The sequence below is a fragment of the Dermochelys coriacea genome, chromosome 2 (assembly GCF_009764565.3).
Source record: "Dermochelys coriacea isolate rDerCor1 chromosome 2, rDerCor1.pri.v4, whole genome shotgun sequence".
Taxonomy (NCBI): Eukaryota; Metazoa; Chordata; order Testudines; family Dermochelyidae; genus Dermochelys; species Dermochelys coriacea.
Genome location: NC_050069.1, coordinates 188,404,490 through 188,429,035, shown reverse-complemented (window position 1 = coordinate 188,429,035; position 24,546 = coordinate 188,404,490). Strand labels below are relative to the sequence as shown.

Sequence of the window (24,546 nt, the reverse complement as noted above, 5' to 3'; positions counted from 1 at the left end):
GTCACTGAATACATTAACATATAGAATACAAAAAGGATAATTAAAGGTATTGAAAAATATTGGTAGTTAAGAGTTCCTTCAATTGTAACATTGGCAGTATGCTAAAATACAAATGAATATTCAGAAAATAACAAAAAATACTGACTAGATTACACCAATCTTTCCAGTTTCTTTGAAGTGTGCCTCTAATGTGCTGAATGCTAATTTTTGTTCAGCTAACAGGCATTCATGAAAAATTCAATCCTTAACCAGAAAATATCTGTAGATCTGATGATGGTTGGATGTCTTCTTTGAGAGAATTTAAATGGACTCTGTTCGGATAAAATCATACATTAAAAATCTTCCTATCTATGTTGATAATCCGCCCTGAGATTATTAAAATTATTTTTAATTATTTAAATTATTTATTACCTAAATTATTTTGTCTGCTTAGTAAATTCAAGTTAGACAGCAAAACTAGGCTAATAATAAATTATTATTTAATAATAATTTATTTAATTAATATTAAAATATGAATTATTTGTAATTAATATCTCCTTCACCTAGAATATTATACCCAAGCAAAATGCTGCAGTGGCTGAGTTGCAACTTAAGATGCTGGCTGTGTGTGGTGTGACCCTCCACGGACTGCCCATTTAGAGGATAACTTACTACTACTGCTATTAGCTACTAGCTCAAGTAGGTTGTGGCCAGTGCTGAAAGTCCTGGGTTCAGTTCCCACTTATTTCCCATGATGGATGTCATTACACAAAGGTTGGCAATCTGACCTTTCTTTGGAGACATCCATATGTAGCATGGCAAGAGATCATTTTAAAATGTTGGCCGCCAAGTGATTTTATTTTAAAAATTACTAAAATATTTAGTTCAAAGAAACAAGAAATGATAGGCCAGCTCTTCCAAGTTGTTTCCCTTATTGCCAATTCAGTGATGTAACTCCCACTATATTAGTCACAGGGGTTCTTTTACGTACCTTTGGGGCCACCATGATTAAAACCAAGCAAAATAATAACACTAACCATGGATATTTTCCTATTAAAGGAAAAGAAAACATTAGCTAAAACTACACAAACAGACCCCAAATGATAAAACTTTCATTACAATATCTTCTGCATGCCTCTCTGTGGAGAAAATTTAGCAGAGATTATATCTTTGTGAGTAAGCTGACCTTTGATGGGGTACTTTTTCTCTTGGGGAAGTTGAGACCAGGGTCTTATTTCCTCAAATTATAGTGAGTCCAGGGCTAGTGTATCTTTTGATAGCTAAGAATGTTTACAAGTGGGCAAAAGAATGTTGTTTAAGGGCAGGTAAAAGGTATCTGGATATTATTAATAACCAGCCAGTTTTTAATTGGTCAAAGAAAGCAATCAACTAAATCCTATGAAATTGAAGAAAATATTTAAATCTGTTACTTAGAAGGAGCCATGTAAGGAACTCCTCCTGTGTTGGGGAGGAAGCTGCTTGAGCACTGCCAGTAATTAATGAATTTCCCCATTAATATAAATATTCTATACTTAAATGTCTTCTTACATTAGTAATTAGTTTAGTAAGCTCAGTAGACTCCATGTGGGGTACATAAAGCATTTTACCATTTACATAGCAATGATACTAGGAAATTATATTAAATGCTTTGCATTTAGTTAAAATTCTTGCAAATATGCCATTCAAAATGGTTTGCCATTTCAATGGTTAAGAAATAAAGAGAGGTTTTCTACAAAATATTCCCCAACTAAAGTTTCTCTATGGTTCGAAAGATACAAGCAGAGGTTTTCTTGCAAAAAGGGTGGGGGGTTGTTGGAGGCCCACTTCACCCCTAAGTTTTATGATTTGACAAGGAGCTTCAGTGTTACTTCTCTTTTGATGTCTTTTTGACCAATTGGAGTCTTTACAATTAAAACTCCTATCAAGTATTCTGTGCAAAGCAATCACAGCCACCAAGTTTACATTCATTTTTCTAATGCAATATAGAAATGGGCATAGAACATTAAAGTAAAACAACACTTAAAATGCAGATATTCTCGATTTGTATTAACGCTTTTAGGGATAAGAAACATAGTTTTATGGTAATGGTGGGTTTGTTCTTGACATTTGCTTGTCTCCAGGGTGACAGAAAGCAGAAGCCTCCTGGAATTCCTTTGGTTAGATTGAATATTTCATATAATTAAATAAAAATATCCATGTTGAGGTACTTTTCTCCAAGCACCATATGTATGAAAGTAATGATCAATATAGCCTAAGTTTAATTAAAGATACAGGCAAGTTTAATGGCTTCACGCACGCACGCACGCACCCAATTGTATTAATATTTTTACATCAATATTGAGGTCTTTCCCCTACAAAGGGGAGGGTAAAGCATGCACACAAATCTCCGAGATTGAATACTCGGAGTTCAAGGAATATTTTCCAACTTGCCAACAAGTTAAAGAAGTATGGGCTGGATGAATGGACTATAAAGTGGATGGAAAGCTGGCTAGATTGTTGGGCTCAACGGGTAGTGATCAATGGCTCCATGTCTAGTTGGCAGCCGGTATCAAGTGGAGTGCCCCAAGGGTCGGTCCTCGGGCTGATTTTGTTCAATATTTTCATTAATGATCTGGAGGATGGCATGCATTGCACCCTCATCAAGTTTTCAGATGACACTAAACTGGGAAGAGAGGTAGATATGCTGGAGGGTAGGGATAGGATACAGAGGGCCCTAGACAAGTTAGAGGATTGGGCCAAAAGAAATCTGATGAGGTTCAACAAGGACAAGTGCAGAGTCCTGCACTTAGGACGGAAGAATCCCAAGCACCACTACAGATTAGGGACCGAATGGCTAGGCAGAAGTTCTGCAGAAAAGGACCTAGGGGTTACAGTGGACGAGAATCTGGATATGAGTCAACAGTGTGCCCTTGCTGCCAAGAAGGCCAATGGCATTTTGAGCTGTATAAGTAAGGGCATTGGATCGTTCCCCTCTATTCGACATTGGTGAGGCCTCATCTGGAGTACTGTGTCCAGTTTTGGGCCCCACACTACAAGAAGGATATGGAAAAATTGGAAAACGTCCTGCGGAGGGCAACAAAAATGATTAGGGGACTGGAACACATGACTTATGAGGAGAGGCTGAGGGAACTGGGATTGTTTAGTCTGTGGAAGAGAAGAATGAGGGGGGATTTGATAGCTGCTTTCAACTACCTGAAAGGGGGTTTCAAAGAGGATGGATCTAGACTGTTCTCAGTGGTAGCAGATGACAGAACGAGGAGTAATGGTCTCAAGTTGCAGTGGGGGAGGTTTAGGATGGATATTAGGAAAAACCTTTTCACTAGCAGGGTGGTGAAGCACTGGAATGCGTTACCTAGGGAGGTGGTGGAATCTCCTTCCTTTGAAGTTTTTAAGGTCAGGCTTGACAAAGCCCTGGCTGGGATGATTTAGTTAGGGATTGATCCTGCTTTGAGCAGGGGGTTGGATGAGATGACCTCCTGAGGTCCCTTCCAACCCTGATATTCCATGATTCTATGATTTTCCCTCCAGAGGAGGTGTTCGAAACCATGCAGAGAAGAAAAGGGAGCATGGTTAGTGAAAGCAGCTAAATGCCAGGTATCTGTTGTGAGGATTGTACAGAACTGTGTTCCCCTGGCCCATGCGGGTGTGGGGGGTTATGACCTCTGTGCAGGCCACTTGGCACTCCCCTCTCTCTTCCAGCAACATGGCTGCAACCCCTGTGCTGACACTAATGCTCCCCTGATAGCGTCTGTAAGCTTGCTGGAGAGTTGCTATTGCTATAACCTGTGGTAACTACTGCATGGATTTATGCAAGAAATTCACAACTCATTGCAAACAGGAAGTGTCCTTCAGCTCTGCCCCTTTCTGTGCCCAACCCTACCACGGAGCTTCCACGGTTGGTCTTTGCATGGATGTGGCTTCTGTGGTCTCTGCAGGCCAGGGGAGTGTTCTATCCTTTAGCAAATTTGGGGGCTTTCCTGGCATTTTTTGTTCCCATTCACATGTCTCCCTGCAACAGAATGGAGAAATCCAAATACTCCTCCCTACCCTCTGCAAAAAAAAAAAAAAAATAAAATAAAATAAATTGATCAGCCATACATTTTATAAAACCTAAATTCTTGATCTAACTACTTGACTTTGTCCATTTAAAGTGATCTAAAGCAATCAGGAAAAAATTTAGAACCTCCTGCTTGGGGGTCTCTGAAGAAATTTTTTTTCTTCTGTTGTTTTTACTCAGCCCTGGAAATTGTAACATTCAATGATAATGAGGGATTCCCCAGGGGAAAAATGCAATGAAGTTGGAGAGAGGATGATGGACAGACAGCTTTGAACGTACTTGACATTATTTGTGACCGGGACAATGATGAATGGGCTCTTAGGCTGGTGATATGCTAATCTGTTAAATAAGATTGCACACACTGTGCATAAAGTATGCAGCAAGGAAAATCCAGAACTCATTTAGATTAGAAAGCCTTCCTCTCCATCTGACTGCAATTTTATAATTAGGGTTAGACTGTGACATTGTATAAAGCCATTAAAACTGTCTTTTTTCCTAAAAGATTTTTCCAAAGCTTTCACAGACAATTTTTGCTTCTAGACAAGTTAAAGAAAATGCTACGGGTCATATTTATTATAGGCAGAGCTGGGAGCACCTCCTATTTGGTTGCCCACACTGTATGACCTGGTTTTCAGTTGCTTATAACGTTGCCAAATTTTAACCATTTGGGCTAAAATTGTTTGTGCTGGGTGTCTGCCTCCGAGTGAATATTTTTGAAAGTGTTAGCCAAAACAGTTCCATTTCCAAGAACAAGGCTAGGAAAAAATATATTGCTTTGCCCATGATAGAGAGTCCTGACAACCTTTTCTTTAAAACAAAACAAAACAAACTCTAGCACCCCCTTCTTTGGAGGAGTCCTTTGTGTTAGGGACGAGCCTTTTGCCATCTGTGTGAAAATTCACCCAAATTTGGTCAAGGTATAGCCATTGAAAAAAATCATATGCTTTGCACATGCTCAGCAGAGTTTTGCAGCCAAAAATTCTGAAGATTCTGTCCACACTGAACATGCTCCTGCATGCATGCAAGACTTTCCCAGTTCTGGGTTGGTGCTGTGGACAGGCAACAAAACTGAGACCAGTGAACCTGTCTCTCCAAGAGCCTGACAGTGAGGGGATGGGCGTGGGACAATCACACACCAGCCTTGCACAGACAACCTTAATTCTGGATCTCCTAAACTTTTGAGTTCTTGACTTTGTAACTTCAATAATGTTCTTTTAGCACTGTTTTTTGAGTGTAATATAAAAATATGGCACTGACATTACAAAGAAGGTTTAATATCTGATAGCTCATCACCATATGTCCCATTCAAATACATATTAGGGTTTGAGCCAACTAAGAATAAGTGCTGCTGCCTGGCAGAATGGGGACCTTGGGTAGTTTGGAGGGATTAGCTTTCTGCTCAGTGGCTCAGAGAGCCATATCCCTCCCATAGGTTTAAGGGCATCCACACGGTCAGAGGGCCATATTCTCTGCCCTCTACTTGTGGTTATTGTCCACACACCCCAGGAAGGGTAATACACAAAAACTCCCTGCAGAGAATTACTCAGTTTCCCCTTTCTGGGAGGGGACACTGTGCCCTTAGTTTCCAATGCTGCCGATCGGATGACTTAATACTTACAAAGGGCAAGGTACCTACACAGGGAAGCAAGAGGGTTTTAGTCCCCAGCATTGGGTAATTTACCAGTGGGACCCAGTGAGGTGGGAGGAGGGGAAAGTTGTCCATGCAGAGCAACAAGCAGTTGAGCTGGGTGTGGGAATGTGCAGAGCCTTGGTTCTGTTCCCATTTGCAAAGCGCCACTTGGACCAGCTGAGCTTGGCAGAGGTGGATGTAATCTGCCACTGATATAGGCCAGTTCCCCCCTAAAATACAGTACAGCTATGTGCTGCTCCTTACTCAGGGCAGATTGCCAAGCGATAACTTAGCAAAAGCTAAGCACATCCAAAGGGGAAATTGCTATAGAGAGAATAATGGGAGCCCATCTTTTGTCACTGCTTTTCAGGCATCTTGCAGAGCAGAGCTGTATTTTAAGAGAAGGGTGAATATTTTTCATTCATTTCAAAGATTGTATTCAAAGATTGACCTCACCATGAATTAATGATGTGTTTCTCTGAGGCACAGCAACTAGCTTATACAAATGCACAAGTCCATCAGCTCCTTCCCAGAATGCCATCCCTTCTCTGTTAAACAATTCAGCATTTTAAAGTAATTTTATTGTATTACAGATACACTATAGAAAGTTGTAATCTAAAATATGGCCCAGGATTCCATGTTCTCTGTCTTTGTGGGAGTGCTGAATAGAGGCTCACTCCACTATTGCCAATGTCTCTCTCTTGTGTTCTACAGTACTTGTTTTGAAATTAAATAAATAAAGGAATAAAATTAATTGAATCAGGTCTACAAAGAAAGATTGTGTCTTTATCTGTGAAATGTACTGATCTGCTATTTCACCAATGTTAATTCAAATCTCCCGTAAAGCCTAATTTATGTGATGCTAAATTCAATATCAGTAGGTTGGCAGCGCTAGTAAACTCATCTCCAATGCAAACAAAAGGATGCCAACGTACAGTGCGTACTGAAATTCTCACAATATTTTCAACCCAGATCCTGTAAAGTGGCAGAAGAGCAAACATTGGCATTCAGGGAGAGGACTACACAGGTGACTTTAAATCCCCTTTGTGGACTCCAATCTTGAGCCAGCTGGGCACCAAACCAGTTTGCCTTGATTTAAGTTAGAGCAGTCAAGGACTTCTTCAGTTTATGCCATTTGCCAGAAGCTGTCTCTAATGGCCATTACAGCACCTGAGACTGATATGCATTGACTTGCTGGCCCCACCCCTTTCCACCAGCCATGACCTCTGCATCTGCTATAGACAGAGGGGTATCACAGAAGCTACTAAGTAGCTCTATGCCATCTGGGGATCCCTCCAACAGCTGGCCATGCCCGCTCTAGGGCTGATTTGAGCTGGTGCAGTGGCCCATGAAAGCCCTAATGCAGAGGAGACTCAGAACCTTTAGCTGTATTGTAACCATCTGAACACAAGTTATCTGAATTCTCTGGAGCCCTCTGCCTGGCCACACTACCAGTGTTTGCCATTAGGTAGGTACCTGCTGTTTTGATGCTATTCTTTTCTGCTACATCTGGAAGATGTTTCACAATCAAAGAACGGTGACATCTGCCTAAGGAAAGCTTTTTGCAGCACACACTGGCTTGTGCAGGGAGAAATCTCCTCTTTGGATCTCTTAGTGTAGCTGCTATCTGTAGATCATGAGTGGATTATTCACACCAAACAATACATTTGATTAATTTAGCTCCCATTGTCTGAAAAAAGATTTTAAGTTTTACAAATTTGTTTGCTGTTTGAAGCATTTGACCAATATTTGATACAAACGGATTTCACCCTCTGAGTTGTACATGATTTGCCACAACTGTTGCTTCAAGTATTTGCTGTTTGGGTTGTGTGATTGGGCACGTGGTGTTATGTCTGCTCCCTGATTGGGTGACTGAATTTTTTAGCAACGTGGGGGACTGATTAAGTCAGGTGTGGCCCAACGGGTCATAAGAACGCATTTGCAGAATTAACTGGTTTACTGATAGCTCAGCCTCAATGATCATTAAAATTGCCTTGAACCCCTGTTTCCATGATAAATAAAAACAAATATCTTCCATATTGATGCCACAATCCCTTAATAACAATTAGTAGCATTATAGCTTGTGTCTCAGCTATACATTTAAAGTTCATAGGATAGCTGGATTGGGGAAAAAAAAGCACAAATCACCTGTGATCTCATGATGACATACTAATTTTTCCATTTGGATCAGGCCCTCTATGTATGTCATCACATAATCAAAATCCTGGGCAGCAGTGTAGATCATGCCCTCTGCACAAAGACTGCCCACAGAGCTGTTGATTTCTACACATTAATATTCTGTTTGGTCCAATGGGAAGAGAAATGGAAGAAAAAGAATATAACACATTAAATGGATTTAAATATACTTAATGGTTGTCTGAGATTTGGTAAAGGGGACATCTGTATTAGATTTAACTCAGAATTTGTAGGTTTAGTACATGTCTTAAGTTTAACATTTTATTGTCTTTTTTTGGGGGGGAATGAAAATTAGGATATTTTCTTTTATTTATTATTTGCTTACAGTAGTGCCTAAAGACTCCAAGTAAGACTGTAGTTCTATTATGCTAGGTACAAATTACTGGGGATAAGATATTCCATGTCCCAATGAGTTTATAATTAGAGCTGGGCAAAAAAGATTTTGGCAAATGGTAAATTTGATCCCCAAAAAGAGTACATTTTTAACTATTTGCAAATTCAGACCAAATTCAGCAAATAGTTTTGGATGAAAAATACCCAGATTTTTTTCCCCCCAGAAATGTCAAAAGGTTTTGGTTTGACATTTTTGAAATCAGCTGTTTTGATATTTTGTTTAAAAATAACATTTTGAAAATGAAATATCAATTCAAAACAACATTTCATTCAACCTCACCAACATTACATTGGTGAGAAAAACTGAAAAAATTCAGTGGAAAATACAGTGGGGAGATTTATATACACAGAGAACATGAAACAATGGGTGTTACCATACACACTGTAACTAGAGTGATCACTTAAGGTGAGCTATTACCAGCAGGAGAGCGGGGGAAGCCTTTTCAGTTTCAGTTATGTTTTGGCTCAGCTACTAAACAAAAAAATCAGTTATTTGGTCAGGTCTACTTGATCAGTTTCCTGTCTTCTCTATTCATATGTGGAGAAAAGACACATTAGCTTAATTTTTTTACAAATAAGCAACTGAGTCATAGAGATTAACTGACTTGCCCAATGTCACACAGGAAATCTGTGGCAGAACTGGGAACTGAACTAAGAGCTAGTGAAAGGCCCTCCCATGCCTTAACCACTAACCATCCATCCTTTCAGTTAATGCATCTCTGTAAAGTAATGAAATTCTGCTTTGCTTTTACTACATATTTGAATTTTTATTTATCTTCATTAAATTGTAAACAGAACAATGGAATAGGGAAATACAGTGTTAAAACACAGAGACCCTATTTTAAGCCCTTAAGCCATATTTTAGTGCAGGGTTTGGGATTCTCTCTACTTCAAGGCTTCACTTTGGGTGTTTAACTGATGAATGGAAAGTCTATCCTCCTAATACAATAGTGTGATGTCCCCTTTCAATGTAAATACTAAGGTTGATTGATCCAGGGAAGAATTTGTAGAGTTTTCCATCATGGCCTCGTAAAGATATGGAGAGATAGCTACAAAGTGTTGGAGAGATGCAACGAAGCTAAAGAATGAAATAGGAGGTTGGTTTTTAAGGCAACCCACTTTAGCAGCAGAAAAGATGAGGGTGATCATGATAATATTTTCCAAAGGCATTATGACTATCCTGTCCATAAGAGGAATATAACATGAGAGAGCATGTTTTCATCAGTTGCTCCAAAGTGAAGGAGGACACAGTTGAAGTCTTTTTTAGAAACCTATAGCAACTGGTTGAATACTTTGAGTTTGAGAAGAGCAATGAGTTTGTAAAAGGTAGACTTGTGCTTGGAATAGAAGCTAAAAATCTATCTCAAAGGGATTACAAAAGACAGAAGGCCTAACTTGATGGAGTGCCATAGAATTTGTCCTTAATTGCAGTTTGCCTTTAATTAAGTGGGAAGAAAACCTGAATACTTTCCTGGAGTTGCTGGAAATAAATGTGTGTCAGAAAGAAGGTCTGCCATTACCTTTTGGAAACAGCTGACGCTTTTAAAGATAAAGGAAATTGTAAGCTGGAGAGCTAACTTGCCAGCCCAGGAAGGATCTGTTTCCGGCCCTTACCTAAGGGCAGAGTTTATCGGCTGAACAGAAATTTAGGCAAAATACCGAACTAAAGTAGTTCCTCTGATGCCCCTGGACTACAACTCCGAGAGGCTTTTCTCTCACCTCTCTCAGCCAGAGCCTTGACTCAGGTTCTCCTGCAGGAACATTTCCACTTCCAGAAGTTCTCAATTCCAAGGCCCATAGCGAGAATTAGGTATGAGAGGGCACCTAAAAGTACACCAACAAAATCACCTTAAGTCAGGAAACTGGGTCAAGTCAACAGGCTAGCGGAAACAGAACATTTTCACATCTCTTCCTTCTGGGCCACTGTCATATACTACATCTAAGGGTAGCATAAAATCCCTCCTTTACCTGTAAGGGGTTAAAAAGTTCAAATAACCTGGTTGGCACCTGACCAAGAGGACCAATAAGAGAAGAAGATCCTTTCAAATCTGTGGGGGGAGGGGTTTTTTGTGCTCTTTGTTTATCTCTCTGGGACAGAGAGGGACGAGGGCAGGAAAAAAAATCTCCTAAAATCCTACCTGAAATACGCATCTAAGATTACAAAAATTGTAAGTAATAGCAAGGAAATGAGTTAGATTATCTTTTGTTTTAGCTTGTGAATTTTCCCTGTGCTAAGAGGGTGGTTTATTCCTGTTTTTTGTAACTTCAAAGTTTTGCCTAGAGGGGAATCCTCTTTGTTTTAAATCTTATTACCCTGTAAAATTACCTTCCATTCTGATTTTTACAGAGGTGCTTCTTTTACTTTTTTCTTTATAATAAAATTCTTGTTTTTAAGAACCTGATTGGTTTTTAGTGTCCTAAAAACCGAAGGGTTTGGTCTGTGCTCACTTTGTTTACCTATTTGGTTGGTACATTATTCTCAAGCCTCCTCAGGAAAGGGGATGAAGGGGTTTGGGGGGATATTTCTGGGGAAACTCCAGGTGGAACCCCAAGTGGTCCTTTTCCCAAATCTTTGTCTAACTCACTTGGTGGTGGTAGAAATCAGCTTAGGGGGGTCTTTCGTGTGGGTCCCCACATCTATATCCTAGAGTTCAGAGTGGGGAGAGAACCCTGACAGCCACCAAGCCTCATTAACAAAATAACCATCCCACTCCCCAAGCCTGTAATTCACAAAACCTGAGTTAGGCACCGAGGCTGCCTATACGATGCATGAGATCCATAAGAATGGGATCCACAAAAGCAAGGGTACACTGGTTGGGGAGTGCCTCAGCTAACCAATAGCAGATGCTGACGAGAGGGGTGTGTCCTAAGCCCCGCCCCTCTCAGGGAATTAGGTGCCTAGACTTGAGGGGAAGTTGGATCCACAGCTAAGAACCCTCTCTTTGAGTCAGGTATGCAAGTCTTTTCTTGCAAGAACAGAGATTGTGGCACATGTCTAATGCCACACAAACTGGGAGGAGGAAGAGGCCTCGATTATAACCTTTAACTCAGGGGGTAGGATATTCACCCAGGCATGGGCAATGGGTGAACTGCGGGCTTGGGGAGGCTAGCTCCCAGCCTGCCCTCCCCTTCTCCCCAGGGCCCTGCCCCTCCCCCTTTTCCCTGCTGGAGCCCAGTGGAGTGTAGGTGGGGCCAGACAGGCAGTTTGGGAGGCTTATCCTTCCCCTGGCTTTGATACCCACCACCTATGCACCCAGGGTGTGGGATACTCCACTTCAATCCCCCCTCTGCCTGAGAAGGAAAGGGGATATGAACAGTGGTGTCTCACTTTCAAGTTGAGTACACTATCCACTGAACTACAGTGTCACTCTCATTCACTCACATTCTCCAGGACAATGCATAGTTAATATACAATGGAACAGAACATGCCCAGAGGCAGAAACTGGATTTTATTCCACTTTATGTATCATGAATGACATGTCATCTGAGGTCTGATTGCAGAAGCTGTGGTAGAAAGGGTGATAAAGAGGGAGAAAACACAACTTTATTTTCAAATCAGTTGAATTATCACACAGAGACTCAGAAAAATCATCTTTGGGCTTCAGAGTAGCAGCCGTGTTAGTCTGTATTCGCAAAAAGAAAAGGAGTACCCGTGGCACCTTAGAGACTAACAAATTTATTAGAGCATAAGCTTTCGTGAGCTACAGCTCACTTCATCGGGTGCATTTGGTGGAAAAAGCAGAGGAGAGATTTATACACACACACACACAGAGAACATGAAACAATGGGTTTATCATACACACTGTAAGGAGAGTGATCACTTAAGATAAGCCATCACCAGCAGCGGGGGGGGGGGGGGGGGGGGAGGAGGAAAACCTTTCATGGTGACAAGCAAGCAAGGTAGGCTAATTCCAGCAGTTAACAAGAATATCAGAGGAACAGTGGGGGGTGGGGGGGTGGGAGGGAGAAATACCATGGGGAAATAGTTTTACTTTGTGTAATGACTCATCCATTCCCAGTCTCTATTCAAGCCTAAGTTAATTGTATCCAGTTTGCAAATTTTGCAGTTTGCAAAGAAACCTCCCTCCCACCCCTCCCCCACTGTTCCTCTGATATTCTTGTTAACTGCTGGAATTAGCCTACCTTGCTTGTCACCATGAAAGGTTTTCCTCCTTTCCCCCCCCTGCTGCTGGTGATGGCTTATCTTAAGTGATCACTCTCCTTACAGTGTGTATGATAAACCCATTGTTTCATGTTCTCTGTGTGTGTGTATATAAATCTCTCCTCTGTTTTTTCCACCAAATGCATCCGATGAAGTGAGCTGTAGCTCACGAAAGCTTATGCTCTAATAAATTTGTTAGTCTCTAAGGTGCCACGGGTACTCCTTATCTTTGGGCTTGTAAACTGAACAAATTTGATCTGAAAATCATTGAGAGATAATGGGTGAAATCCTGACACCCTCCCCATTGAAATCAAGGGGAGTTTTGCCACAGACTTCAGTCATGTCATTGTTTCATCCAATAAATTCAGCATAGCACAATGTCATTTTTGCAGGTACATTTCAGACCATCCTCTAATTGCACTTTCTGACAACTTTCCTTATTCCCGCATTTTTCTCCGATGAGCAGTTTTGGTAGCAAGTTGAATGTCAGCAATTGTATGTATTTCAATAGAGAAGTTAGCAGTGTATGATATGGTCTGGTTATATTTTTGCATTTTTTTACCCAGTAAAACTCTGTTCAGATGCAACATCTGGTTTTTCTAAAATTTTTATATTTTACCCAGTGGTTTAGTTGGGCTGAGTGAGACAAAAGGAGACGCAATGTCTTCCGCCAAGGTTATAGTTTAAATCACTGTCTCAGCTAGAATTATAATCCTTATAGCTCCTAGCTGTGTGCTTCAATTTCTCTGCCACATGTCACTTGATATTTTCATTCCTCATAAAGAAGCAATGGTAACGTTATTAAGAGTAATAGGTTATTTTCTCTGTAAAAATGTACTGAAATGTTTTTCACCAAGTTCACTGCCATATCATTGCCTGTTCCTTGAAAATACAAGTTTTATATGCCCTGGTGACTAGATTTTGATACCACTGAAAGTTTGATGAGGTCTCTGGAGAAGGCTGAGGCCATACTTCCTAAATGATGAAGAGGGGTTGCTTGGCCAACATTCTGTAGAACTGATTTTGGTGCTGCTGAGGATTAATTTAATTGTATTTATTGCATGCTTATTAGTGTCAGGGCACCTAGAACCATGGATAGATGGCTTTATAATATCTAAATAAATAATAAAAATATTGTACATGGCTTGAGATTTACCTTCATGTTATTCCTGCAGATCAAAGCGGACATGTTTTTTTTTTTTTTTTTTTTTTTTTTTTTTTTTTTTTTTTTTTTGAGATCCCTTGAGTGTCTTTGCCAAAAATGGAGGCCTCCAGCAGCACATGGACTTCTCCTCACAGAGCACAGTCAACTAGTCTCTGATTAAGGTGAGCAGTTATGGTCCCTGGGTTCGTGTAACTTTTCTGTCCTATTGTCATTGGCCAGAAACATCTCATGTAGGTAAAGCATGTTTATACAATTGAATCAATGGTTATCTGTCTTTGTTCTTTTCAGGTAATACTTCTCCTTATATGGAAAGTACATTAGTCAAAATTCTATAATGCACATGAGAGCTTTCTGAGTGGGAATGGGAGATAGAATGATACTGAGCCAATCCTGAAATCCTTACTCTGGCAAAATCATATTTAAATCTATGGGAGATTTCACTTGATTCAAAGACATCGGGACTGGGCAGTAGTTGGGCTCAGGCTGAAGTCATTTAAGGTGCACTTTTGTTCCTGTTTTAAGTCAATAGAAGTATTTTTCTAACTTATGATTTAAAGACTCAACCTACTTTTATGTAAGTACTCTCACAGGATAAAACTGTGTGATATACATTGTGTAATAATTACAACTTTTATGATATAGACTACATGGCACTTCCCTTCCACCTCCCTCAAAAGAGCTGTACCTACAGGGTTACCTCACAAACCCAAAACAAATGTATAACTCACCACAAGGTAAGGGATGTTCTATTTATTCCATGATTCATAGCTGTTAGCAGAATTTTCACATTTAATTCACAACAGAAAATAACTGAGACAAGAAGATGAAAGGTTTTTCCTAAAGATTTAGCACTGTTGACCATTCACTGAAAATGTGACTTTGTTGTATAACTGAATCCTTTACAAATGGGGTAACTATGAAGATACTTGATTTTTTGTGGCAAAACTGTGCTACTAGATAGACACTTAGACAGATTACCTCTACAGTCCACAACTAAAGAGAATGCTGCAAGGTTTATTTTAAAAGTGGTTCTTCACCTGTATGCTTGCTTAACACATGTAATATATTTATCTAGTAAAATGAAGGCATTTTCCTGCTTGAGTTTATTGTAAGACACCCAGCAACTTGCTGTGACAGGACAAGAAGGGAATAAATGAAATAATTTTAATATAATATCAACAGTGTATGATAAGAAACCATAGGAGAGAGAGAACATTTTTTTGGAAAATTCTGCATATGTATATATTGCATTGTATAGTTTTACAGACAAATTTACATCAAGGACTTAATATATTTTTTTAAACATTGATTCGTAGAGGACAACAAATTAATTTTTTCCTTCTGTACAGAAAAGGGAATAGGATTCTTCTTTTTGAGATAGTTTGATGTTCTTTAAGAGGAGTACTCATATTCTTCAGCACTGCGGCGTCCAAAATCCATCCAGCCCATGTAATCTCTGTCATTTATCCTGTGTGACGGGTCAATGTTCTGTACCCTATTTCCCATAATTGAGATCCTTCCAGTAGGACCTAGCAGATGAGACATGAGGGGAAAAGAATAAGTGAATTCAGTTTTTAGGTTCCCCTAAACTCATTTTTGTATCTGTCACTTATTAATGTGTACAGTAGTGGGGTTTATACGATTTTTACAGCACTTTTTGGAAAATAATGTAAACATGGGGGAAATGTCCTCAGAATTACTTGTTTTTATTCAAAATAAAAAGCATACCCATTGGAGATTTGCTACAGGCATTTGTAATTGTGTGCATTATGATTTGTGGAGAAGCCCGATTAATAATCTGCACGTTTCTCTCAGTGCATGGGGATTCTCCCATGTTGTGGAACCTGTAGCCTTGGATTAACTATTTAGAGGGTCTCTTCTCTGACTCCATTTGGCATGTCATTTCCTCCCTCTCCCCATCCCCCCCCCCTTCCTGGCTGCTGGGAGGGAATGTAGGCATATTTCTCCTCTTTCTTCCTCATTGCATGGCCACTTAGAGGGATAAGGAGGGACCTGGTTGCTTCAGCCCATTTGCTCAGTGTTCTCTATGATGTCTCCCTCTGGTTTCAGAGTAGCAGCCGTGTTAGTCTGTATCCGTAAAAAGAAAAGGAGGACTTGTGGCACCTTAGAGACTAAAAATTTATTAGAGCATAAGCTTTTGTGAGCTACAGCTCACTTCATCGGATGCATTCAGTGGAAAATAGAGTGGGGTTTGTCAGACAGTGTATGGAATGCTCTGTGATGAGCTAAATCTACTTGAGAGGAGGATCATGCCTGGGATGAAGATTCCATGACAGTCCTCTATGTTGCCTGAAGAGCCACAGATGGTGCAGAGTACGAGAATACATAGTCTTACAATGTACCTTTGTTAGGAGTGGGATGGAGTCCAGACATGTCGGTTTTCCAGAAAAGTTGGGTATGTTTGTATGTGAGAAAGGTCTGGCTAAAACTTACAGATACAACTGTGCTGGAACTCTGAATACTATTACTTTTGGATAACTTCTGCTATCAAGCTAAGGTTCTTCTGTGCTTCCTTCTGCAATAGTATTAGAGTGCTGATCTCTGCTATTGCTTTTGTTTTTTTGTCCATCTATGTTTAAAGCATTAATAAGCTGTAAGGCCAACATTTTCTGTGGTAAATCGAGCCCCAGAGATGAAAAAGAAAGGTTTTTATCTGTCTTAACACGTTACATCATTAGAACTGAAAGAATTTTAAAATGTTAATTGACTCTGCTTCTATCCAAAGAATGTGAAAATTTGCACTTCAAGGGATACATTTTAACTTCATGTGCAGTAATACCGTAATTATAAAAATAAGCTTAAAGCTTCTATGACTGAAGTCAATGACAAAGGTCCCATTAACTTTAATGGGAACAGGAACAAACACTATTCAGTATATTGTTAATATTTAGTTTTGACCCAGATCTGTGAGTCTTTAAATTTACAAAATTAAAGTCCTCAAATCTATAGAATATTCTTACTATATAAGAATGTATATTTGAAAGGAACACCTGCGGTCACAGTACTTTTATGTGGATGGAGTTTTCTTTACAGATGGAAATAATTCAGAATAAAATAATGAACATATGGTTAGGAACGTAATCACTTTATCGATGATTGCAGAGGAGAGTACATATAAATTGAATTGATTCCCCTCCTCCACCCTTTAGACATTTATTTAAACCAAAATGGCAAAAATGTAACCACTAAAAAGTCTGATTAACAAACTAAGGATATCTGTTAAATGCTCAGAAGCCGAGAAATTCACATACATAATTCAAAGTGTGTAATTAAGGGGTGATGAGAATGTGGTTTCCTGGCAGTATAGTCTGATACCTTTGGAACAGATAGTCCCTGATCTGAGCGATGGTTTTTACTTAAGACTTCTGAGTTTGCAAATCAATTACCCACTGGGCCCTATTGGCTCTTTTAGAGCCATTGTGATCTGCTCTGACAAAGCATTTTTAATTCATGTGTCTCTGACTTGACAGCCACAATGTGTCTCCTTTACCCAGCTGCCAGATACATGATCGAACACTTTTATGATCACATAATTCAAAGAGCTAGTAGGTCATGCACAGTAAACTGAATTTCTTAACATCAAAATAGAGGTCGTCTTAATTACCGTCAAATCTCTGAAGGTGGTCTATAGACTCTCTACAGAGCCACTGGCCTTCAAACATTTCAGCTTCAAATTGCAGCCATTTGTGAAAGATGGTAGAACCCAACACAAACCTCATGAGATAACTTATTTTCCCCCACAGTTATAACTGGCAATGCCTCTCCACAAACCATAACCACAAACATCACCACTAATCATTATTAGCACAGCAAAAGTCCCAATATGTGTAGTGTCTTCTTGCCAGTAGGTATGGATTGAACATCCCCAAAGTGACTAAAACTGGAATTGAGGGAAGGTCTTGAGATTTCTCATCATCTATCAGATGGAAGCTTCATATCAGCCACTTTTTAAATTTAAAAGCAATATTATCTTGATGAAATTACAACACTGAGCAACCCTTCCTAGAACACACAAGCCATAAGGGTCTTCTGTTAAAGGATGATAATATAATTGGTAGATAATGGGCTTGAAGGGGAAGTAAATGAGAGGCCACAATGTGCTTTTCATCAGATCCAGCCATACAAAGGTTACATATTTTTGTCCTTTCACTCTGAATTCTTTATCCTCTCCTGTTACAAGTTCATTAACATGTCCAAGTCCAACCATTTGTTTGCGATGGGCTAGACTCAAGCTTGACCTCTACCAGGTCACAAGAATGTATTGTATCATATGCCTACAGTGGCTTTAAGGACTACGAACATACTTCTAAAAATAGGTGGGCTTTTTTAGGTATGTGTGTGTGTGGTGGGTATTAAGGAATCGGAGCTAAATCAATAAGATACAGGATATCTTCTGTCAGATAACATTTAAGATAAAGCCAAAGTGTTCTTTCACGATAGCTGGTTGAGACAGTGGAAATGCCAGTCAGGTATTTTGGAGAATGCACAAACTATGAAACCATACAGAAACAGAATAAATAGATAAACTTCCAAACAGCAGATTTTCAGGAAATGAAGGATGGAAATATAAAACTCGAGAGATATAATTAAGATTCTGTTTCACAGATCTCCTGTAATAATAATGCTTAGTCCCACAAATAATTTAATTATAGCACTGATCTTTCTAAATGAACATCAAATCTTCTCCTCCTTATATTACTTTTACTGTTAAACTGGACTCCAGAATGGACATGATTAGATTTGGCATTATTAGGTGCTCTTTAGATGCCTTCAGCGAATGCTCAGAAGCGATGTTTTCTGATTGCTTATAACTTTATTATTACTTGACTATTTTATATATATAAGTATGAATGTGTGTGAAAAAGCAGACAATATATATGCTGTATATAAACACATGACATCTCTTACTCCAGAGCCCTATCAGGAGTAAGGAAGAAATTCAACCTAGTATGGAAGCCAGCTCAATATAAGCTCCGTAATAAGGCTGTGTGGAGGGACAGGTCACAAGTGAAGTGGCCTCTGAATGTGTGACAAAGAAGAGGTCTCTGTCAGCCCTGAATAGGCCAATGTGAAGGGGAATGAAAGGGGCAGGCCACTGCTTGGGTGAAGTGAATTTCATCCTAAGTGCATGAGGGGAGATAATTCTGGTCTGGGTGTGAAGTAATTGCCTGACATCAAAACAACTGTGTAATAATAGGCAAAGAATCTCCCATTGGCCCTGTCACCCACCCTCTTCACTTTCAAGATGTCCTACTTTCCTGCAGTGCAGGGTGTAGAATATAGGGAGACTGTAGCATATGAAAAGACCTCTGAAACCATGTGTAGTACTTTCTGTTGCACTTGGCAGCCATCTTGCCCACTGGAAATGCTCTGCAAATAGCCTGCCCCTCCCCCCTCATCCCCGAGAATATGCAAGCAATAGTCTGGTGTATTCCGATACAAAACGGAGCTCTTTTTCAGAGCAGAGCATTAAAAAAAAAAAAAAAGGTGAATGAACTCCTTACCAGGAAGTTTGAATGGACAACTATTTGGAAATGTTTTAAATCCAGTATCTTTTCTGGAAGAACAAATATCTAGCTTTTCAGGAGGAAAGCATTCCTTTTCGAAAGTCATTCTATGTGTGTGGGAGTCAGTATATGCTATAATGTATATACTGTAAACCACTTTATTTTGTGCAAATACATGTTTTGTGGGCCTCTGGCCTACAAATCCTTACTCATGTAGGTTGTCTCATTACCTACTCAGGTGGGTAAGTGCAACTAATGTAAGAGTTTGAAGAATCAAGCCCTTAAATTACACTACTCCGTTGATACTGTACGCAACAAACCTAGCTGTTAACACCACAGAGGTTTGCAGTTGTACAATTCTATTGTACTTTAAGCAATCATGAAACTAGAAATGTAAGATAGATTCTTACTGTACATGTATGAAAGCAAATGCTCAGTTCCTTATTAATATTTTTCAATATTTCCTTTACAAATGTAGATGATCATAGTAGTCCCTTCTGTCCTTAAAAATCTATAAATCTATAAAAAATACTGAATCTCAAAGGGAATTCTTTTGACACAGACGCATGGCATAATAAGTTGGCTATTACCTTTTCTGGCTTGCTGGAGATATTTGGCCAACAAAGCTCCTATGTTGGCTTTTTGGTCAACATTTCCATCCACCCGCTGGATAGGTTTCAGCTGGCCAGCTGATGAAGGGACACGAACATGTCGGTGATGTTTTGTCAAGCTCTGCTCAAGCTCAGTGGCCACAGGATTCTCATTGTGTGAGCCTATAGCCTGCTGTCCAAAAGAGCTTGTTGACAGCATAGCAAGGAACATGTAGATGCAGATACCACTGTACATAGCTGGAGGGAAAAGAAATTTGAGGTTGTTAGAATGGTGAACTTCACTGAATTTAATACTATCCCCTTCCTTCCCTTTTTAAAAACTTCTGAACAAACTAGATTTTAGAGTGTACTGGAAACAAAGGAACAGTGTTAAATGGGAGAAGATTGGCAAGAGAGTATCTGGTAGGCAGGTAGAATGTTTCTAGATTTAAGAGGCAATAGACTGATAGGGCTGTATAGTGGTACAAGTAGAGATATAATCAATCCATTGCAAAGCTCTTTGCTGAAGAACTGCCGTCTCTACGTTATATTTCCTCCTCTATCTCAGGACAAAACATTTCAGTATTTCACCATCTTGTTAAAATATCCAAGTGATACAAATATTCAGTTTTGAAAAGCTGGTAAAGAATGTTTATTTTAGCAACATGTATTTTGTTTGTGCTTAATTGTTCCAGCTGTTCTACCATATCTGGGGGGGGGGGGGGAAGGGGAAGATCACCAATGGAAAGGAAAACAAAATCTTACTCCAGCAATTGAAAAACTGTGGAATAAACTTGGATCTCAGGTGAATTTTCAATGCTGTTTAAGAATTAGAATGATTTGGAACAATATGTGTCTTCATGTAAAACAGAGAATTTAAGTGTTATGGATATTTTCTTGCTTCTATAAAATCCAAACATAGGACTTACTTTACATATCTTAAACTATAATACACAGATTTGCATTAAATCATTATATAAACTGAAATAGAGTTCTTCTAGAAATGTAAAATAAGTCTTCAGTTTGTAAACAGTCCATTGTTCAAGAAGAAATATTGAACTGGATACTTCTTAATACTAGAATGCTATTTTATGTGTGTATATGAAATATTTCATGGCTAAGAGCCCCTAAAACTTACAAGTTATTGAACAAAAATATATAAACTTGTCTCAGATATGAACTGTTAAAGCAAATTTACCCATCACATACATTAGAGTTAATAATGTTTTAATGTGAGGCAAACAGGTTTCAATCACAATTGTTATGAGATGAAAGAAAAGTTTCAAAGTGGTAACATTTCAGGATTTTACAGCCCCAGCATAATGAATACCTTATCACTGAAGCATCAAGTACATCCTTGCTACTTATAGAGGCATATCCTCTATATTCTTTTCAAGTGGAGATGGGTGTTCTAACCTGGCTACTTCATCTAATGAGAGTGACTCAGAACATAAAGTTCAATATTTAAATACATATATCAATTCATTTTCATGATTTTATGTCTCTTTACATAATTAATTTTCACTTCCCATCACCAATGCTGTGCAACTCTAGAGAGGTAGATGCTCAGTTACAAAACTAAAACATAATTTTGCTTTCCAGGGTCTCTTTCAAGGATATAAAATAGTTTGTTTAATGACATAATGATGTTGGTAAAAAGAACAAATAGAAATATGTATTATTCCCTGCCAAGACACATTAAAGAGCTGAACATTATGTCCTGAATAGTAAAGATCTTAAATTTCTTTAGTCAAGGTGCCTGTGAGAATATTCATGAGAAGAATACCCTGAAACTTCACATTTTAAAAAATAAGTAGACAAATAAACAGTCACATCATTTTTCTATAAGCAAAGATTCACCCAAACTATGGCTAAAAAGTTATTGACCCATCATCTCCTACCTTTAAGTAAGATACTTTTTCCTAGTTCAACTCAGAGAGACTAGTGTTCAGGTTAGATAAGTTCTAACAGGCTGAAACGCTGCTCCTTAAATAGTCTAGCCCAGTGCTTGTTGTAGTGTCATCTGTTTGCACAGGTCTGACGCAGAGGAAGGATCACGACGTGCTCTGCTGGATGCTATCACTTCGTAAGAAAGCCATTTAGCTGGGATGGGGATGGGGAAGGGGGACAAAACATCTGCTAACGAAGAAGCTCTGCGTTCTTAACCCTTTCCTCACCAGAGCTGCTTTGATCACGAGAGGCGCCAGTAGCGTTTTCGTTCCCTAGTATTCTAGTTTTAATTGAGCAAGTGCCTTTGCTTTGGGTGGGGACGCTCCTGTCTTTTCACCCCTCTACCCTTGCAAAGCCCCGAAGGAAAGCACCTTCGTTAGGGGGCAGTGGCCGTAGCTCCGCTTGCAGCGACGTGACGCTCGAACTCTGAACCATGTGCACTGTCTTCCCTCCTCCAAAGAGAGAGACACACCCCGACAGAGAGAGACTGGTTTGGATCCATCTAAGATGAGCCCAGATCTAGCACCCCTAAGTCTTCAGAGGCTTTTTGGCTGAGCAGGCGCCTTTAAATATGGTTTTCAACCCCCCCCCCTCCCCCTTATGTTTAGAAAACTTCAAGTAACGGTTCCTGGTGGCAAACCCTCGGCAGGAAGAGCAGCGAAACGCAAACGCTGCCTTCGCTGAGCTCTGGGCACCCAGTGGCGATGGCTGGTTTGATCTATTTATGGCTGGAGTCTATACATCGGGCATTTCTGGGGGGGTTAGGGGGGTAGAATAAGGAAGCGATGCTGTAGCGGAACCGTGCAGAATAACCCAGACCGCTCCAAACGCGCTGGAAGTTGAGGGCGGGCGGGATCATTTCTCTCTCCTCTCCATCCCTAAAGCAATGGTTTTAGCAGATTGTGCGCGACCTTCTCCATCCTACTCCTCGCGTGTTGATTTCCCAATGCAATCGGGGGGGGGGGGTAAAGGGGTGAGGGGTTCTTGGACAGGATCAGGTTTTTCTCACCCAAAGGGCACCGTCCTGCTCGAAGGAAGGACGGGCTGTGGCAACAAAGGGTGTAGGATCGGTTCGCTCTTACGGCCATAGTCCCCCGCGCAGAGGCGGAGGGGGCTTTGCGGGGGGCCCCTGATGTGCCCAACGCTTTGTGTTTAGAGCGGGGCTGGGGGGGGGGGTCGAGGGTCTGCCGTTGGGGCGCAGCTGTGTTTGCGCGGCCCCCCCCCCCCCCACCCAGCGCGAAGCTGGAACCGCCGGCCAACAAACGGCGGAGCCCGGGACAAGGCGTGGGGGTGGAAATCTACACATGCCTTGCGCTTTCCTACCCGCCTTGCCCTGCACCCCGTCTCCCCGTGCAGCCAGCACCGTCCCCTTTCCCGTCCGGCCGCCTGCCTCCGGGGAGCAGAGCCGCGCGCCGCTGGTGCAGTGTCCACGTTCCCAGCAGCACAACCCCCCCCCCCCCCCCGCCTTCTTCCTACCCCCTTATCACCGGCCCGCTCCCCCCACAAGCCTCTGGCTCCCCAGCGTTTAGCATCAGCCTCCCGCATTCGCCACCCCTCGCTAGCGTCCGGCGCCAGCAGCTGAGGCGCCAAAGGCCGATGTTTTCGCTGGGGGCGGGGAGGCGAAGCAGAGCGAGCGCCGAGCCGGAGCCCTGGCCCCGCGGGCGGGGCGCGGCGAGGACCACGCGCGTCGGGCTGGGCCCGTTGATTGACAGCTCACGCTGCGGTTGCCGCGCCCTGGCCCGGGCCGCTGCTGGGGTGGGGAGAGGCGGGAGAGCGGCGGCTCAGGAACCCCGGAGCTGCTTCCCCCGCGAGCGGCCAGCTCCACGGCGTTACGGACGGAAAATCTCCTCGTCCCTTCTCTCTCCTCCCCCTGCTCTGGAGCTCAGAGCCGGCGTGGCTCCGGGGGGGGGGGCGATTAGGCTTCCCAGCACTAGTTATACATAAGGCACCCAGCGCCGCGTGGGGCTGCTTGGCGGGCAATCGAGCTGGCCTGGCCTCGCCTCGTGTTAATCTAGACGCAGACTACACGAGTGTGACCCCCCCCCCCTTCCCGATACGGGCAGGAGTCAGCGCAGTCCGCTTTCCTTTGAAGACCCCGGCCTTCTCCTGAGACCCACGTGTCGGGCGGGGGCGGGGGGAGTGTGTGTGTGGGGGGGGGGGGGTTGCACAAGCGGCCGCGGCTCTGGTCACTGAGGCCGTGCGGGGGGGGGGGGGACCCTCCTTGAAATGTTAGTGAAGCGGGGGAGAGCGAGGACCCGCCACAAATGAAAACAGGAGGGGAGGGGGCTGCTATGGAAATGACAGGGGACTTGATCGCCCCCCTCCGAAAATCTCTCCGCTTCATCCTCTGCCACAACTTCACACGATTCCTACAGCACGTTGTGACCTCCTTGTAACGCCCTTCCCCCAGTCTCCTCCCCCTCCCCCGCTCCCGTCAGCTCTCCTACACCCAGTTTGTAGGTAACAATCCTGCCTTGGTGAAGTGCGGGACTAGGGGGGTGTCTACACTACACACTAACCCCAGGCTCTGACTCAAGTTTGAACCCAAGCATGGCGCCCTCCCCCCCCCATTTTGTCCACACACAAATCAGTCTGACTCAAATCAGCAAGCACTCAGGACACAGGTCCTAGGACCCGGCTACGGGTGTGGATCAGAGCTGGAGTCCTGCTGTGTCCCAAGCCCTGTCATTTTACAGTGGGACACAGCTCAAGTCACAGACCTGAGTTAGAAGATCAGCATCATGCCCTATGGACTTGTTAGCATGGTTGTGAGACCCAGGTCCAGCAATTGTAAACCCGGGTTTACACCATAGCATGGGTGCTCAAGCAGGGCTTGGGGACACCAACCCCACAAGCAAGGGTCCCACAGATCCAGGTATACAATGCAGTGCAGCCA

At 41.7% G+C, this 24,546-nt stretch overlaps 1 protein-coding gene across 4 annotated transcripts; it reads right to left on the bottom strand.

Annotated features, from left to right (window-relative positions):
- Nucleotides 1–14,732: 14,732 nt before the first annotated feature.
- On the bottom strand, nucleotides 14,733–23,488 carry CCK (cholecystokinin). Of its 4 annotated transcripts, none has more exons than XM_038391663.2 (3): nucleotides 23,368–23,488; nucleotides 19,701–19,958; nucleotides 14,733–15,111 (listed from the first exon to the last, which is right to left on the bottom strand). In XM_038391663.2, exons 2-3 carry the CDS (start codon nucleotides 19,954–19,956, stop codon nucleotides 14,975–14,977), a joined length of 393 nt encoding a protein of 130 aa, XP_038247591.1. In that variant the 5' UTR covers nucleotides 19,957–19,958; nucleotides 23,368–23,488; the 3' UTR covers nucleotides 14,733–14,974. The 4 variants fall into 4 exon arrangements, with proteins under 4 accessions (XP_038247591.1, XP_038247589.1, XP_043363089.1 ...); XM_038391661.2 differs by lacking the exon at nucleotides 23,368–23,488 and adding an exon at nucleotides 22,022–22,221; XM_043507154.1 differs by lacking the exon at nucleotides 23,368–23,488 and adding an exon at nucleotides 21,588–21,985.
- Nucleotides 23,489–24,546: the final 1,058 nt, after the last annotated feature.

What these genes read in the sequence shown, in the direction of transcription:
- CCK (XM_038391661.2), bottom strand. Translation starts at nt 22,085, where the DNA reads ATGGTTCAGAGTTCGAGCGTCACGTCGCTGCAAGCGGAGCTACGGCCA. An exon ending in GCCACTGCCCCCTAACGAAG is followed by an intron (nt 19,959 to 22,021) that starts GTGCTTTCCTTC and finishes TTTTCCCTCCAG; the next exon opens with CTATGTACAGTGGTATCTGC. An exon ending in TCTCCAGCAAGCCAGAAAAG is followed by an intron (nt 15,112 to 19,700) that starts GTAATAGCCAAC and finishes CTCATCTGCTAG; the next exon opens with GTCCTACTGGAAGGATCTCA.